We start from the raw sequence: 15314 nt of genomic DNA, 5'->3' as shown, positions 1-15314 counted from the left end.
TAGAAAGCAGAATAGTAAAAATTGGATGTTGTGAAATCATGATGATATAATTGACTCAACAAAGGAGACATGAGAACATCTCTCTCTCCTTTCTTCACTGAGATGAGAAAGTATAATGTGAAACTACATTTGTCAGGTGTAGAGGGCTGGGACCTTTGAAGAAATATACTTGAAACAAAGTGTTAACTCAGTGGAATTGATAAGATGATGGTTCTCTAATTCACTTGTTTATTTAGTACTTAGTATGGTGATATAATGGTTCTCTAGTTCACACATAATCAGTATTCTGTAATGATGTAATTATACTAAAGTATATAAGGGTTGAGAAGGATGGAAATGAGATATTCTATTTTTGACCAAACTCCTGGTAGCTCTCCTGCACTCCTCCACTAAGATCAAGACTGGGCCAGAATAAAGACTCTAGACTCTATTCCTGACCATTCTCATGGTGTCTATCCTGCTGAGACTAAGGCCTGTCCGAAGGACTTCCAAAAAGCTAGCCTGAACATTACAGTCAGGCTTTGGGAAGTTAAGTAACTTTGCTAGGGATTACAGAGGCAGTAAGCAGAGCTGGAATATAAACTCAAAGCCTATAATTCTAATTCCAGAAATTTCATTTTTTTTGCTTTGTATCCTATACACCTTAAGTATGGTACTTAGCCCTATGGCAGTTACTTAATAAATCCTTATTGACTGTCTGCTTTAACTAGATAGTCTTTTTTGGAGAAAAAAAATAATAGGAACACTGAACTAGTAGGTAAGGAGAAGACCCATATCCTTAAAAAAACATTTGCTAAAAATTCTCTTACTGTCTTTGTGGAAAACAGATTTTATGCAAAAACAGACACAAACACACACACAAATGTACATATATATTATATATGTGTAAGATACATATATGCATATACATAATATGTATAAGTGCTTATATATAGTATATGTGTATATAGATAATCTATATATTGTATTAGTGTGATACAATGATATAATGTGATAGATTCAGAACCGAGTGAATGACTAAAGCCAAAAATTAGTCAGTTATGCTTCAATCTCAATTTGAAAGGTGGTCATTGACAGAATCCACCACGAGATTTGTGCTTGACTTTTCATTGTTAAATGTTTCTTTTAAGGCTCAGATAAAAATATAATTTGCAGTCTGATTGAACATGCTTTATGCCAGAATGGGAGAAATAGCTAATATACTAGATATCAAAATTCAGAAAGATATTGACAGTAGTAGACTGAGGCTATGTTAATAGGAAGAAATTCAATATGGATAAATAAAAAGTATTACATTTGGCCTTAAGAAGTCGACTTTTAAAATTACAAGGTAGGACAGCTGTGACCAGAGATCACTTCTAAAATTTTCTGAGGCTTTTAATGGACTGCCAGTTCAATATGAATCAACACTTTCATATAACATCCAAGAACAAATGCAATCTTAGAAATAGCAAGTACACTTTAGTGTCAAGGAAGAGGGCGAAGATATTTTTTGCATTCTGCCCTTGTCGGACCATGTTTCAAGTGTCCCTGAGTTCCAGCTATCTTATTTTAGGAAGAACATTGATAAGCTAGAACACATCAGAGGTGAGCAACCAAGAAGGTTCATGCCAAAATGGACTGGTTGAAAGAAAGGGGGATCCTGTACCCTGAACAAGAAGGTTTTAGGAGAGATGGGCAAGGATGATATAGTTGTATATTTGGAGGATTTTCACATTGAGAAGGAAGAATTCTTCTTGGGTTCAGAAAAAAAAGAATTAAGAGTAAGGGATTCAAGTTATATAGAGTCAAGTTTCAGCTTGATACAGGAAAACACTTTGATTGTCAAGTCGCAGTATTGTGCACTGAGCCCTAAACCTGAAACCAGAAAGACTCATCTTCCTGAGTTCAAATTTGACATCAGACATTTACTAGCTGGGTGACCTTGGGCAAGTCACTTACTTCAGGTTACTCTTCTGTAAAATGAGCTGAAGAAATAAATGGCAAATCACTCTCATATATTTGTTAAGAAACCCCCAAATGGGATCACCAAAAGTCAAACAAGACTGAAACAAAAAGAAAGCACTGTATAATAATTTGAGCTATTAAAAAAGTGAATGGGTCATTCTAGGAGATAATAGGTTATCCCTCAATGAAAGTCTTCAAACCAAAGTGGCATTTGACATTTGTCACTTAGGTTATATAGGATTGTTGTTCAAGTATGGGCTTCACTAAATGACTACTTTAGTTCTTAAATTCTGTATTCTGGGAGGAAAACAGAATGACAGAGTATTTGAGAAGCAAACTAACCAAGCAGGAAAAAAAATAACCAAGAAAGATATATAAACACTTTGGCTCCTCAGCTTTATGAACTGAAAGACATCAATCTATGGTTTTCAGCCTCAGTTTCTTTATCCATAAAATGGAAATAATAATAGTACCTAACTCAGGATTGTTGTGAGGATTGAATGAGAAAACATGTACAGTGCTTTGCAAATCTTAAAGCATTATATAAATGCAGCTATTTTTGTAATTGTTATTACTACAGTCAGTTTGGAAGGCTTCTCCAGCTCCTCTACCTCTCTCCTATCTTTTTCTGCTACCAGCACATCTTTCCTTTGTCTTTTTCCACTTGCTGAAAGGTAAATAAATACAATTTTCTAGAAAAGATCAAGCAATTGAATCAATGCTTTCATACTTCTTGGATCAAACAAGGCTATTAAAATAATAATATTGTTTGAGATCTAAGAAGTGAACAGTAACCAAAAAAAAAAAGACCTGTGGGAAAAATAAACTAAGGAGCATAAAATCTAGTTTGTCAAGAAGAGGGAAGAAGAAAGAATTGATTTAATATGTCTTGAAGTGAAATCATATTTCCTTATTAGCCGATCAAATCCTAGTCATAACAATAAGATATGAGGAAATGAAAGTATAAACATTGACAGTGATGATAAGTACAGAATTATGTTTATAGTATATGATATGATTGTTTTACTTAGAAAATCCCAGGAAGTAAGTAAAGGGATTAATATGGTTGATGTCTTTATTTAAATTGCAGAATATAAACTGAATCCACAAAAGATCAGCAATATTTCTATAAAGTAGTTGCACAAACCACAATGCAATGATAGAAAGACAGGTTAAAAATATTAACCTGCTAAGACATACTCAAGAGTTACATAAATATAATAGTAAATTCTTTATAGAAAAAAAGGAAGTCAAATAATTGGTTATATATTCATTGTTCATGGCATTGCACTAATAAAATAAAAATAAAGGACATACTGGTCCTGGAATCAAAAATCCCTGAGTTCAAATTCAGCCTTGGAAATTTAACTAGCTGTCTGATTATGGACAACTCATTTAATTCTGCCTTAGTTCCCTCTCCATCTGTAAAATGAGCTAAAGAAGGAAATGGCAAATCCCTCCCACTTCTTTACCAAGAGAACCCCAAAGGGGGTCATAGAAAGTCACTTATGACTGAATAATGACTTAGTACCATCATTTTTATGTGTTGTTGTTATCTAAATTAATTTATATATTGAGTCCCATGCCAGTCATACAATTGGGGATTTGTTTTTTAGAACTGGAAAAAAGGTCATATCATTACAAAATGAAAGGAGAAAAGAAGGGATTGTTTTCCCCAACTGTCACTGGGGGAGAAGTCATAAATTAATAAGAAACAAGGCATTGAAAAGATTAGAAAGATAATTTTGATTTCATATATTATATATACTATTATAAATATATATCATCTATATATTTAAGTTTCCACAAACAAAATCAATAAAGGCACAGGAAGAGAAAGCATTAAATGGGGAAAATCTTCCCATCAAACATTTCTGATTAAAGTCTAGTATTCAAGGTCTTTAATTGACACAGATTTATGACAGAACCATTGAAACAACTTTCAAAAAAAAATTTTAAAAATATGTAAACTATATAGGAATTCTAATAAAAAGAAGCTAGTCATAAGAAAAATTTAGATCAAACAAATTCTGAAGTTTTTCCTTATACTCACTGAATTGCCATAAGTAGCAAAAAAAAAAAAAAAATGGAAATACTGAATGGTGTCCTGACTATGGGGAGGCAGGGTCATGTATTCAACATTGGTGAGGCAAATAGAGTAAAGTGACTTGCCTAGAGTCATATAGTTAGTAACTGTTTAAGACTGGATTTGAGATCAGAAAAATCCCGACTTCAGGTCCAGCACTCTATGCACTGAACCACCTAGCTCACTATCCTGAGAAACAATTTGGGATGATATGATAAGAGCTATTAAATGGCTCATAACCTTTGATACAGCAATTTTAGAACTTAAAATACACTATTAGAGAATCAATGACAGGAGAGGGCCCATGAATGTCAAAATATATAGCACTTGCATAATAGCAAAATAAAAAGTTCCCCCAAAACTTGGAAATAAAGGAAGGGCTCATTAATTGAGAAATAGCTATATGAATAGTGTTACATGAATATAATGGAATATTATTGCACTCTGCTTTGTTTCTTGTCCTGGGGCCATGCTGTTAGATCACTGAGGACCTGACTATAGAATCATATCGCCCACTATATCTAGATGGCTTCTGACCCACAACAGTGATTCAATCCAGCTTATATAAGAAGCCAATCTTCCTATTGTGCCTCTATTTCTTGAACTTCTTCCTTTCTTCTCCCTGTCCCTCAATCTCTTGTCCAGGAAAAAATAATTACGTGAAACCTACCATTCCTGTTAGAAAAGTTATGTCAGTCAATCAGCTATTTCCTAGACCAAAACACTTTTCCCTGGTCACCATTCCCATCAAAATGTAAACTTTTAAAGGCAGAATCTCTATCTTTTGTATTTGTATCCACAGAACAACAGTCAATTCCTGGCCCATTGTCATATTTAACAAATACTTTTTCTTTCTTTCAAAGAAATGATGAGTATTGTTTTATTAAAGAGAAAATAAATGAACACGGGCCACTCACTTTGCTTATAATTTACTTGCTTCTATACGACTCTGATTAATATTTTCAGAGTACATTTTCAGTATAGAATATCTAAAGATGAACTAGATAGAAAATCATTCATTTCTGCCACCTTTCAGCTATTATCCCTTTTCTCATCTTTTCGTAAATAGTTGTTTGTTTTTTAAATAGCTGTATACCTTTGCTGCTTCCCCTAGTTCCCATCCAAGGCCCATAATCTACTTTAGTACTGATGATAGGAGACAAACAAATAACCTCTTTTGGCCAAATCCCCTTCCTCCCTCTCCCTCGCCTCCAGTCTCCGGTTCTCTAGAACTCTCTATTAAATTTAATCTGGTTTATCCCTTCCTAGACTTTGCTTCTTTCGCTCCCTCCAGTCTAGGCTTTTCTGGTTTTCCTTTTTTATCTACTGACATCTTTAATGGTTGAAAGCAGGAAGGTCAGGAAAAGTAGGAACAGAAGTGAGTGCAAAGGATAATGTTGTAAAAATAAAAATTACCCAGGCATGGGCTCTGTCAATAAAAAGTTATAATAAAAAAATGACAAATATGGGGAAAAAAGCAGGAAGGTCATATGATCTTCTCAAGTTAATGAGGAATTCACCTGGTCCAAGGGCAGTGTTCCAAGTTTGGACTTAGTCTAAAGAACATCACGCATAGAAGCATGTATATAGAGATATACTGATAAATGTTTTAGCTACTTCTTAGGGAGAAAATGAATGCAAGAAACACGTCAGTTTAACCCATAATATTGATTTTTCTTCATCACTTTCTGAAAGCTAGACAGTCAACAAGAATATTAATCAAGCCCCTGATTTGTAGTGTTTGACAATTTCTGAGGTATAAATGTTCACCTATTATGTACTAAGCACAGGCAGCAACATGGCACAGTGCATAGGGTTAGGGGCCTAGAGGCTGGATCTTTCTAAGTTTAGATCTGACCTCACACAACTAGCTGTATGAACCTGATCAAGTCACTTTACCTCACAGTTACCTCATCTGTAAAATGAGCTAGAATAGATCATAAAGAGTCAGACAATACTGAAACGACTAAACAACAGCAAATGCATATGCTGAAAATTTAATAGTCTCTCCTAAGTTGGCACCAGCATACCTCTGAAAGTACCTACTTCTCAGTCTCTTGCTATGGACTGGAGGAGCCAGAAGAAAAATGACTTTTGTTAGAAGAACTATCTTCCCCCATTATCAAGATGAGGTAGCAGTCCTCCCTCCCTTTCTACCCCAACTCTGTGTCTGTGTCTATGTCTGTCTCTGACTTTGTCTCTGTCTCTCTGTTCCTCTGACTCTCTCTGTCTCTGTCTCTCTTTTTCTCCCTTTGTCTCCCTCTCTCTTCCTCTCTTTCCCTTTCTCTTCTTAATTTACAAGTAACCATTGCAGGTCCAAGAGTTCTTAAATTCAAGCACTTGTATAATGGCACAATGAGGGAGATTTCCTCAACAGTCTTATTTTGGGAGGAGAAACAGGCTCACTCTTTATTTGAAGAGCTGTCCCATGAGAAACCATGAAATCAAACCAGACCTTACCAATTCCTCTTCATCAGTGCAGTGAGTTGCTTGGACCGTTGAAGGGAAGAGGATTTCTTGTTTAGTACTTTTTACCTTTGTTTATCTTTCATTGAGCTGTTTCAATGTATAATGTGATTCCATATTTGTTCTTGGGTCCCTGTGAGTCTCTCACATCTTAGCAAAGACTTTCCCATAACAACTCTTCACTAGTGTACAATGAGAGGAAGGGGGTAATTAAGAAGTCTGTCACTAACATTTAGGGAAACCTAAACACAAGATGTACTAAAGTGTATATTTCTCTGAACTTATACTTGAGGTTGATATAAACAGATCAAAAGTAGAAAATGACTCTTTTAGTATCCATGCCTCTGAACCACAAATTATGTTTGTTTTAAATTTTTGAGTAGATATTAATTACCTTGAGTTCAGACATTATCATTAAAAAAAATCTCTATGTTCCTAGCATCTAATCTATAACATGCACCTTTAATACTTTTTTGGACAAACAAATGAATACAAAACTTGAAGGGAATAAATTGCAGAGAATGGGTAATTCCCCCAGTTTTGTTTTAGATCTGAATAATTTAGGCATCCATACAAGCTGCAGTGTTGTATAAGTGCCTGTGAATTACAGGTCTTTTAACATAGAATGACAGTAACTCAAATTTACATAGTGTTCTGAAATATGCAAAGTGTTTTCTATAGTGCTTTTTGTGGCTGACTGAAGATCTGCCTCCTTCTATACCCACAGCTATAACTTGACTTCTGACCATCAGCCTATTTGAAACAGGGTGGATACCAAGAAACAAAGGACTGATTCAATATAATAATGGAATATCTCTGGTTCCATTTTTTCTTCTAGCTCTTCTTGCTGTGTTCTTGGTCTCTTGGGGCACTTGGTTTCTAAAATATTTTCAGTTACTTGGAATGATTCACAAACCTACACCTCCAGGCTTGACATTCTCAAGTTTCCCGTAGGATATTTCTATTTTTCTATATTGATAATGCCTGAAGATTAATGTTTAAACAACTGAGCTTATCTTTGTTTCTTATAAATATAAAGTACTTACAAAGTACTTTAACACATTATCTTATTTGATCTTCACAAGAACCCTGTGAAGTAGATTTTATTATTATTATACTTTTTTACATTTTATTTACATACTTTATTTATTATACATGTTATACTTGCAGAAACTGTGAAGCATGTTATGTGACTTGTGCAGGGTCACACAACTAGTAACTGTCTAAGGAAGGATTTAAATTTAGATCTGAAAAGACTCTGATGTAGGAGAAGACCTACAAAAGGAAAAAGAAAATATAAATGGATAAAATGGCCAGATAGTGTCATGGAAATAAAGAACATGAACTTGGAGAGACTTTGAGAGAGAGTGGAGAATAGGAGGGCTTGGTATGCAGTCTATGGGCACAAAGAGTCAGAAATGACTGAATGAAAAACAATGCAACAATAACAACTGAGTCCAATTCCAATACTTTCCCCATTCTACTCCCTAGCTGTCTCTTTATTTTTTATCAGTGAGTACACCCTCTATGTCTTCTCTGCTTTTCTGTAACTCTTGCCTCTTACAAAAGCTACTTCTAAACATACCTCTTCTGGTTTACTTCATATAATTAATATGAATCTTTTCTCTGTACTTCATTTGACATTTGTTTCTTCTGGCTATTATTATATTAATTTGAATTTGCTATTGAGCCATATAATAGTTTCTTCAATTAATTCATATAGTCATTGTTACCCCAGCAAAAGTATTAAGGACCATAGCTATTTCCTTTTGTTCTAGTTAGCATCTTATAGAAAGGCTCAGTTATTGAGAAACTAACAAAGTTATTCAGAAGCAGCTTCAAACCTACTTGATCTAAGTTTGTGTGCCTCTCTATGCACACTTTCTCTTTCTCCTCCCTTCTCTTCCTTTGTCCTCCTTCTCCTCCTTCTTTTTCTCTTCCTCCTCCTCCTCTTCTTCTTCATCTTCATCTTTTTCTTCTTCCTGTTCTTCCTTTTTTCCTCCTCTTCTTTTTCCTGTTCTCCTTCTCTTCTCCTTTTCTTCCTTTTTCTTCCTCTGACTGTTTGTCTGTCACTCTTTCTCTCCTCCTCTGTCTTCTTTCCTCTGCCCCTGTCCTCAGCTTCTTAGCTCACTCTTCCTTTCTCATTCTCTTTCAGTTCTTTCTCCTAAATAAAATGTCTCACTAGGAGGTTATCAACCATCTCACAACTTTGGGAATAGGCAATATAATATTCCATTCTCACTGTGATTAAGAAAATGTTTAATTCGACTTATTTCCTAGAGAGCTTGTTAGAACCTTCTCTGATGACCCTATGAGTATACCACTCTCATTTATATTGGCTTATTTGGGGAATGTTATGACAAGGATTTGGATAAGGGAAATTGCCTGGAAGGGGTCCAACTTTGCAATAATTACAAACAGATTGTGGCTAAAGGCATTTCATTTCATTGTCATTTAAACTAACCCCAATCTTTGACAAGCCTCAGCAAATGTAACAGAAGCATAACTAGATATCGAATTTTCAGAAAAGGGGGTGGTCTGGAGAAATTTTGTTTGATTTTTCTTTTAGTCCTAAATGTGCTACTGCTTCTACTGGTAATATGAAGCCCATAAAAATGGCTCTGATAAATCAACTAAGTCAAATTCTTCTTAGCAAGGAAGCCAAGTGAAGAATGTAAATGTGAGAAATTGGGATTCAGTGCATGGCTATGTGATCCCTGAGTATATGGTCCATCTTTGGACTCCTGGCATTTTGGTTTTCTCCCATTCCTAGAGCATTCCTAGAGCACTCTCTCTCATCATCTCTATTTCTTGGTTTCCCCAACTTTTCCAACTTCTAGCTAAAATCCCACATTCATTAAGAAGTCTTTCTCAACCCCTTTTAATTCTAACTCCTTCCCTCTGTTGATTATTTGCCATAGCTTACTTGTACCTAGTTGTTTACATATTGTCTTCTCTATTAGAGTGTAAGCTCCTTGAGGGCCAAAATCAATTTTGTCATTCTTGGGCAGAATGATAATAATAGCTATTTAATGAATGTTTATTGATTGATTGATTGGCTGGAATTTGTACTTTCATTTGGCATATCTGAATTTTTTTTTCACACTAAGTCTCCTATTTCTTTCATGCAGGGTGTCAAAGGATATCCAGGGCCTCCTGGTCCCCGAGGTGATCAGGTAAGTCCTATAAATATATCTTTTTCAACAGGAGAGCCATTGAGAGCTCCTCAAACCTCTCCCTATTTTTTCTACCTAATATGTCAGATTTAATGTACTACAAGTAGAGTTAACTTTTTATTATCTCTGTGTGGATTATCCATTTGGAGCTTCTGTTCTTCATCAGCTTGGCCTCTTGCTGTTTTCTAAGAAGACTGTTTCCTTTCTACACTGGCTGTTATTAATGAATGAAAATTAATTAATTGGGTATAAGTGAAATGCAGTTAGGATGGGAAATCTACTATTGTTCAAAACAAACAAACATCCTGAAGCAATGTAAAAATGACTTATTGCTCCTTCAGTCAGGATAGATAATCAGAAGTCAATCATCTATGACTATTATATCATTTTATGAGAACAAAGAATGCTCCCTTGTCCACTAGATAGGTGGCTGTGTATAAAACTGATACACATGGAGGAAGGGAGATTAATATCAAGAATATCATTAGAGTAGGTTCCTGCAAAAAGCCTCAGACAAACTTTTAGCAGAGCCTCAAAGAGAACTAAGGGGGTTGCTGAAATGACCCCCAAAGGAGAGTCCATGAAATAAGGATAGAAAGGCAGTGTTTCACTCTCACTCAACTGTGCTATAAAATCCTAGATGAAGTGAGATGAGTGGGGTCTCTTCAGTCCCTGAGGCACCATATTTCAAGATTCCAAATTACTAGGGGTGGCCAAGAATGCAACTCATGTGTCCACAGCAGGTGCAGTGGCTGTTTCTTGAAAATCGAGGAAAAAACAAGTGTTGAAAAGCAATTGAGTAATTATGGGAAGAAAATGAGAGGGGCGGCAGGGAGGAGGCCTCGGGGAGGAGAAAAAAATGACTTCTGAAATACAGCTTTGGCACAATGTTAACTAAATGTGTGGATTTGCCTGCAGAAACCCCAAATGCCTCACAGACAAATGAAAAATCGCTTATGCAGCAATTCTCTGACCACAACCCAGAAGCCTCTCATTGCTAATACAAGTAATATATTCCTGAATGGGCTGTTTTCTTTTGAAAAGTCTTAAGTCAGGTTTAAAGATTAGAAAACATCTATGCCTTTTTTTTTTTTTTTTTTTTTTTTTTGGTTTAAGGGGGAAAGGGATGAGCATTTATTAAGTACCTATTATTTACCAGGTATTTTAATAAATGCTTTATAAACATATCTCATTTGATTATATAACACTAGAAGGTAGATGCTATTATTATTTCTACTTTACAGTTGAGGAAACAGACAGACTTGCCCAGAGTTACATGGGCTAGTAAGTACCTGAGACCAGACTCCAGGCTCAGAGCTCTATGCCATCAGAGCTCAATACACCTTATGATTTAAACCTTAATTGGCTCTAATTCAATTCAGCGAGCAATTATTAAGTACTGACTATGTACCAAGCATTCTGGAATCTAACGAAATGGTGCCTAAATTGTCTATTAGTCTATCAATGGGATAGAAGATATATATAATTACAAAGTTGGAAGACAGATAGTGGACCTTTGATTTTATGAGTAGAAAGAATTCCCAAATGAGAAAATTTCTCCTGCCAGTTCAGATGACCACCACATCTGTGACTCATATTCAGTTGCCTGGAATAGAAGTGGCCAACAGGTAATATACAACACTCAAGTACAGTTGGAACCAAATCAAAATGTAACTTGGAAATACTTAACAAAATAAATAAAAATATAATAGAACATAGATACTTTTAACATATGGTTTTCTAAATCAATATGAAGTACAAGGGATCTTTAATTACAGTTTAGTGGCATTTTTTCTTTATTTTTTCATTTTTTTATTATAGCTTTTTATTTACAAGTTATATGCATGGGTAATTTTACAGCATTGACAATTACCAAACCTTTTGTTCCAATTTTTCCCCTCCTTTCCCCCATCCCCTCCCCCGGATGACAGGTTGACAAATACATGTTAAATATGCTAAAGTATAAATTAAATACAATATAAGCATACATGACCTAACAGTTATTTTGCTGTACAAAAAGAATTGGACTTTAAAATAGTGTATAATTAGCCTGTGAAGGAAATAAAAAATGCAGGCGTTCAAAAATATAGGTATTGGGAATTCCATGTAATGGTTCATAGTCATCTCCCAGAGTTCTTTTACTGGGTGTAGCTAGTTCAGTTCATTACTGCTCTATTGGAATTGATTTGGTTCATCTCATTGCTGGAGATGGTCACATCCATCAGAATTGATCATCATATAGTATTATTGAAGTATATAATGATCTCCTGGTCCTGCTCATTTCACTCAGCACCAGTTCATGTAAGTCTCTCCAGGCCTTTCTGAAATCATTCTGCTGGTCATTTCTTACCAAACAATAATATTCCATAATATTCATATACCACAATTTATTCAGCCATTCTCCAATTGATGGGCAGTTTCCAGTTTCTGGCCACTACAAAGAGACCTGCCACAAATATTCATGCACATACAGATCCCTTTCCCTTCTTTAAGATCTCTTTGGGATATAAGCCTAGTAGAAACACTGCTAGATCAAAGGGTATGCACAGTTTGATAACTTTTTGAGCATAGTTCCAAATTGCTCTCCAGAATGGCTGGATGTATTCACAATTCCACCAACAATGTATTAGTGTCCCTGTTTTCCCACATCCCCTCCAACATTCTGCATTATCATTCCCTGTCATGGCACCTTACTATGTGCCAGGCTTGAGCTCAAATCTTACTGACTCTGGGCTCAGTAGCCTTTCCTTCTCTGAGACCAGCTGTCTATATATTATGCTACATGGCCACTCATAAAAGTATATAAAATAAAACAAAAGTCATTTCAAGAAGAAGAAAATACTAATAAGAATGACATTTTTGAGATGATTAAAAAGCACAAGTGTATTTAAATTAAAATCAAACAACTGAAAGAATAAGGAAAGAAGGAAGGAAGGAATAAAAGATGGAAGAAGAAAGGGAAGAAGGAGGAAGGAATGTCATTTCCCTGGCATTGTAGCCAATCTGACAGGTGTGTAGTAGTATCTCAGAGTTGTCTTAATTTGCATTTCTCTGATTAATAATGACTGGAGCATCTTTTCATATGGCTAGAAATAGTGGCCTTTTTTCTTTCTGAGTTTGATTTCAAGATCCTAAAAGTCTCAGGGATTAAGTGATTTGTCCAGGTTTATACAGCTAGGATGTATTGGAGGCAAATCTTGATCCTAGTTCTCCTTGACTCTAAGGTCAGCTCTCTATACACTCTACCATATAATTGCTTACTAAATAAATAAATAAAACAAGTTATTTCAAGAAGAACAAAGTGCTAATAAGGATGAAAAATCTGAAATGATTTTGGAATAACCAAAACCACTTAAAAACAACAGAAATGCTGAATAAAAAACAAAAATGCCTATTTTGCTACAAGGCATTCATGTGGACCAAATTCCTACACTAGAGAAATTACTATGAAGTTAGTCACAAGCCTTTTAAAGTACATTTTGCCATCTGTGTGCACTCTAATAGTTAGAATATGAAGTAGGAATGGGCAGATTTGGGTTACAGGCCCAATTCTTCCATTGATTAATCAATGATTTTCTGATCTTGTTTCCCCAAAACAAAACATTTCCTTCTCTCCTCTCATATTTTAGATGTCTGGAGCTACCTGTGTATTTTTATGTATATCTCATTCCCTAAGATACATGGTGTATGATGAGTTGATTTCTATGTATTATCACAGTTACATCTAGAAGGACTCAGTAAAAATCTTCTTTGTAGGACCTAAGTATTTCCTATGCTTTTTACTCCTGTTATAGAAAGTTGATCTGATTTTAGAAGTCTTTAAGTGCTGTTAACTGACACTTATAAATTGCCTTATTATGTGTCAGGCTTGAGCTCAAATCTTACTGACTCTGGGCTTAGTAGTCTTTCCTTCTCTGACACCAGCTGTCCATATATTATGCTACATGGCCACTTATAAAAAAAATAAAATAAAACAAAAGTCATTTCAAGAAGAAAAAAGTACTAATAAGAATGACATTTTTGAGATGATTAAAAAGCACAAGTGTATTTAAATTAAAATCAAACAACTGAAAGAATAAGTAAAGGAAAGAAGGAAGGAAGGAATAAGGGATGGAAGAAGAAAAGAAGGAAGGAGAAAGGAAGAAGGGAGGAAAGAAGGAAGAAAGGAGGAAGGAATAAGTGAGGAAAAGGGAGAGAAGGAGTTAAGGGGGAGGAAGCAAGGAAGGAGGAATAAAATGAAAGGGGGGGGAAAGGAAAGATGGAAAAAAGAAAAAAAAACATTTTAAAACATTAGAAATTTTAAAATAAAAAACCAAATATGCTTGTTGTGCTCTAAGGCATTCATGTTGACTAAATGTCTACACTAGAAGAAATCACTATGCCACCTAGCTGCCTACTTCTGCTTCTAGTAGAGAATCGATTATCTGCCATCAAGTCAGGAGAATGGAAGGAGAGTTGATATGTATGGTGCAGTAAAAAGTTTAACAGATTTAAAGTTAGAGGAAGACCTAGGAATCTCATATTTGTAGTTTACACTTGTATGGCATTGGGTAAATCACTTGAAACTCTCTAGGTCTGTGTCCTCATCTCTGAAATGAAAGAATTGGACTAAGTAAGTTATACGATCTTTTCTAGTTCTAATTCCTCCAGGGCCTGGGCTAAAAGTAGAGAATAAAAATGGCCTTTCCAATTTATTCTGCTCCTGACTACCCAGGCAGATAGATATTATCATCATTGCTAATACTAAGAATGATTTAATGTTGTTCAGTCATTTCAGTAGCATCCAACTCTTCATGACCCTATTTGGATTTTTCTTGGCAAAGATACTGGAATGGCTTGACATTTCCTTCTCTAGATCAATTTATAGATGAGCATACTGAAGCAGAGTTAAGTGACTTACCCAGTGTCACATAGCTAGTAGGTATCAAAGGCCACATTTGAACTCAACAAGAGGAGTCTTCCTACTCCAAACCCAACACTTTATACACTATACCATCTAGTTGCCCCGATATGATATATAAACTTACAATTATTCAGGACTTTAACCTCTGCAAAATACTTTACATAGATTGTCTCATGGGAGCCTAGTCAGATAGGGATTACAGATATTATTACAGGAAAGAAAACTGAGGCACAGAGAATTTAAGTGACTTCCTTAAGGGTGCCCACTTGGATGGTGGTAGAACTGAAATAACTCAAGTCACTGGGTTCTAAATTCACTGTTTTTTTCCACCATATGATGCTGTCCTTTCAGGCAGCTGTAGCACACTGTAAGGATGGTTGAAGAAGAAGGGAATTTTAATTCAGAAGGAGACCGTTAAAAAAAAATCCTTACTTTTATGATTTTGTCTGATCCATCTGATTTTCTTAACAGTCGACTGCTTTTCTAGTCAGATTTATCATTGTGTGTACGTGTGTAAATATATACCTGGTTTTCCAGAAATGTCACTTCACATTTTCCGTTAATTAGTTTCTGAATTTGATAAGATGCGAGTAGTCTAGTTTTATCTTGTTTTCATTCACTTCTTTTGGTATGACTGGTTCCTTTCTCCTTCGAATAGCCCAGGGAGATTCTAATCAGGAATTAGCATGGGGATTCAATTTTTTCCTTGAATTTGAATATTGTATTCAAATATATA

General features: G+C 35.2%; 1 protein-coding gene across 1 annotated transcript in view; it reads left to right on the top strand.

Annotated features, from left to right (window-relative positions):
- The window catches only part of COL24A1 (collagen type XXIV alpha 1 chain), a 354155-nt gene that overhangs the window by 79886 nt on the left and 258955 nt on the right, over positions 1-15314 (top strand). The window contains exon 9 of the mRNA XM_051999253.1: positions 9631-9675. Within this exon, the coding sequence (XP_051855213.1) occupies positions 9631-9675 (45 nt within the window). The remainder of the gene's footprint in view (positions 1-9630; positions 9676-15314) is intronic.

This window comes from Antechinus flavipes, chromosome 4, assembly GCF_016432865.1.
Source record: "Antechinus flavipes isolate AdamAnt ecotype Samford, QLD, Australia chromosome 4, AdamAnt_v2, whole genome shotgun sequence".
Lineage (NCBI taxonomy): Eukaryota > Metazoa > Chordata > Mammalia > Dasyuromorphia > Dasyuridae > Antechinus > Antechinus flavipes.
Note: the sequence above shows the minus strand (reverse complement) of the source record. Positions and strands in the feature narration are given on the sequence as shown.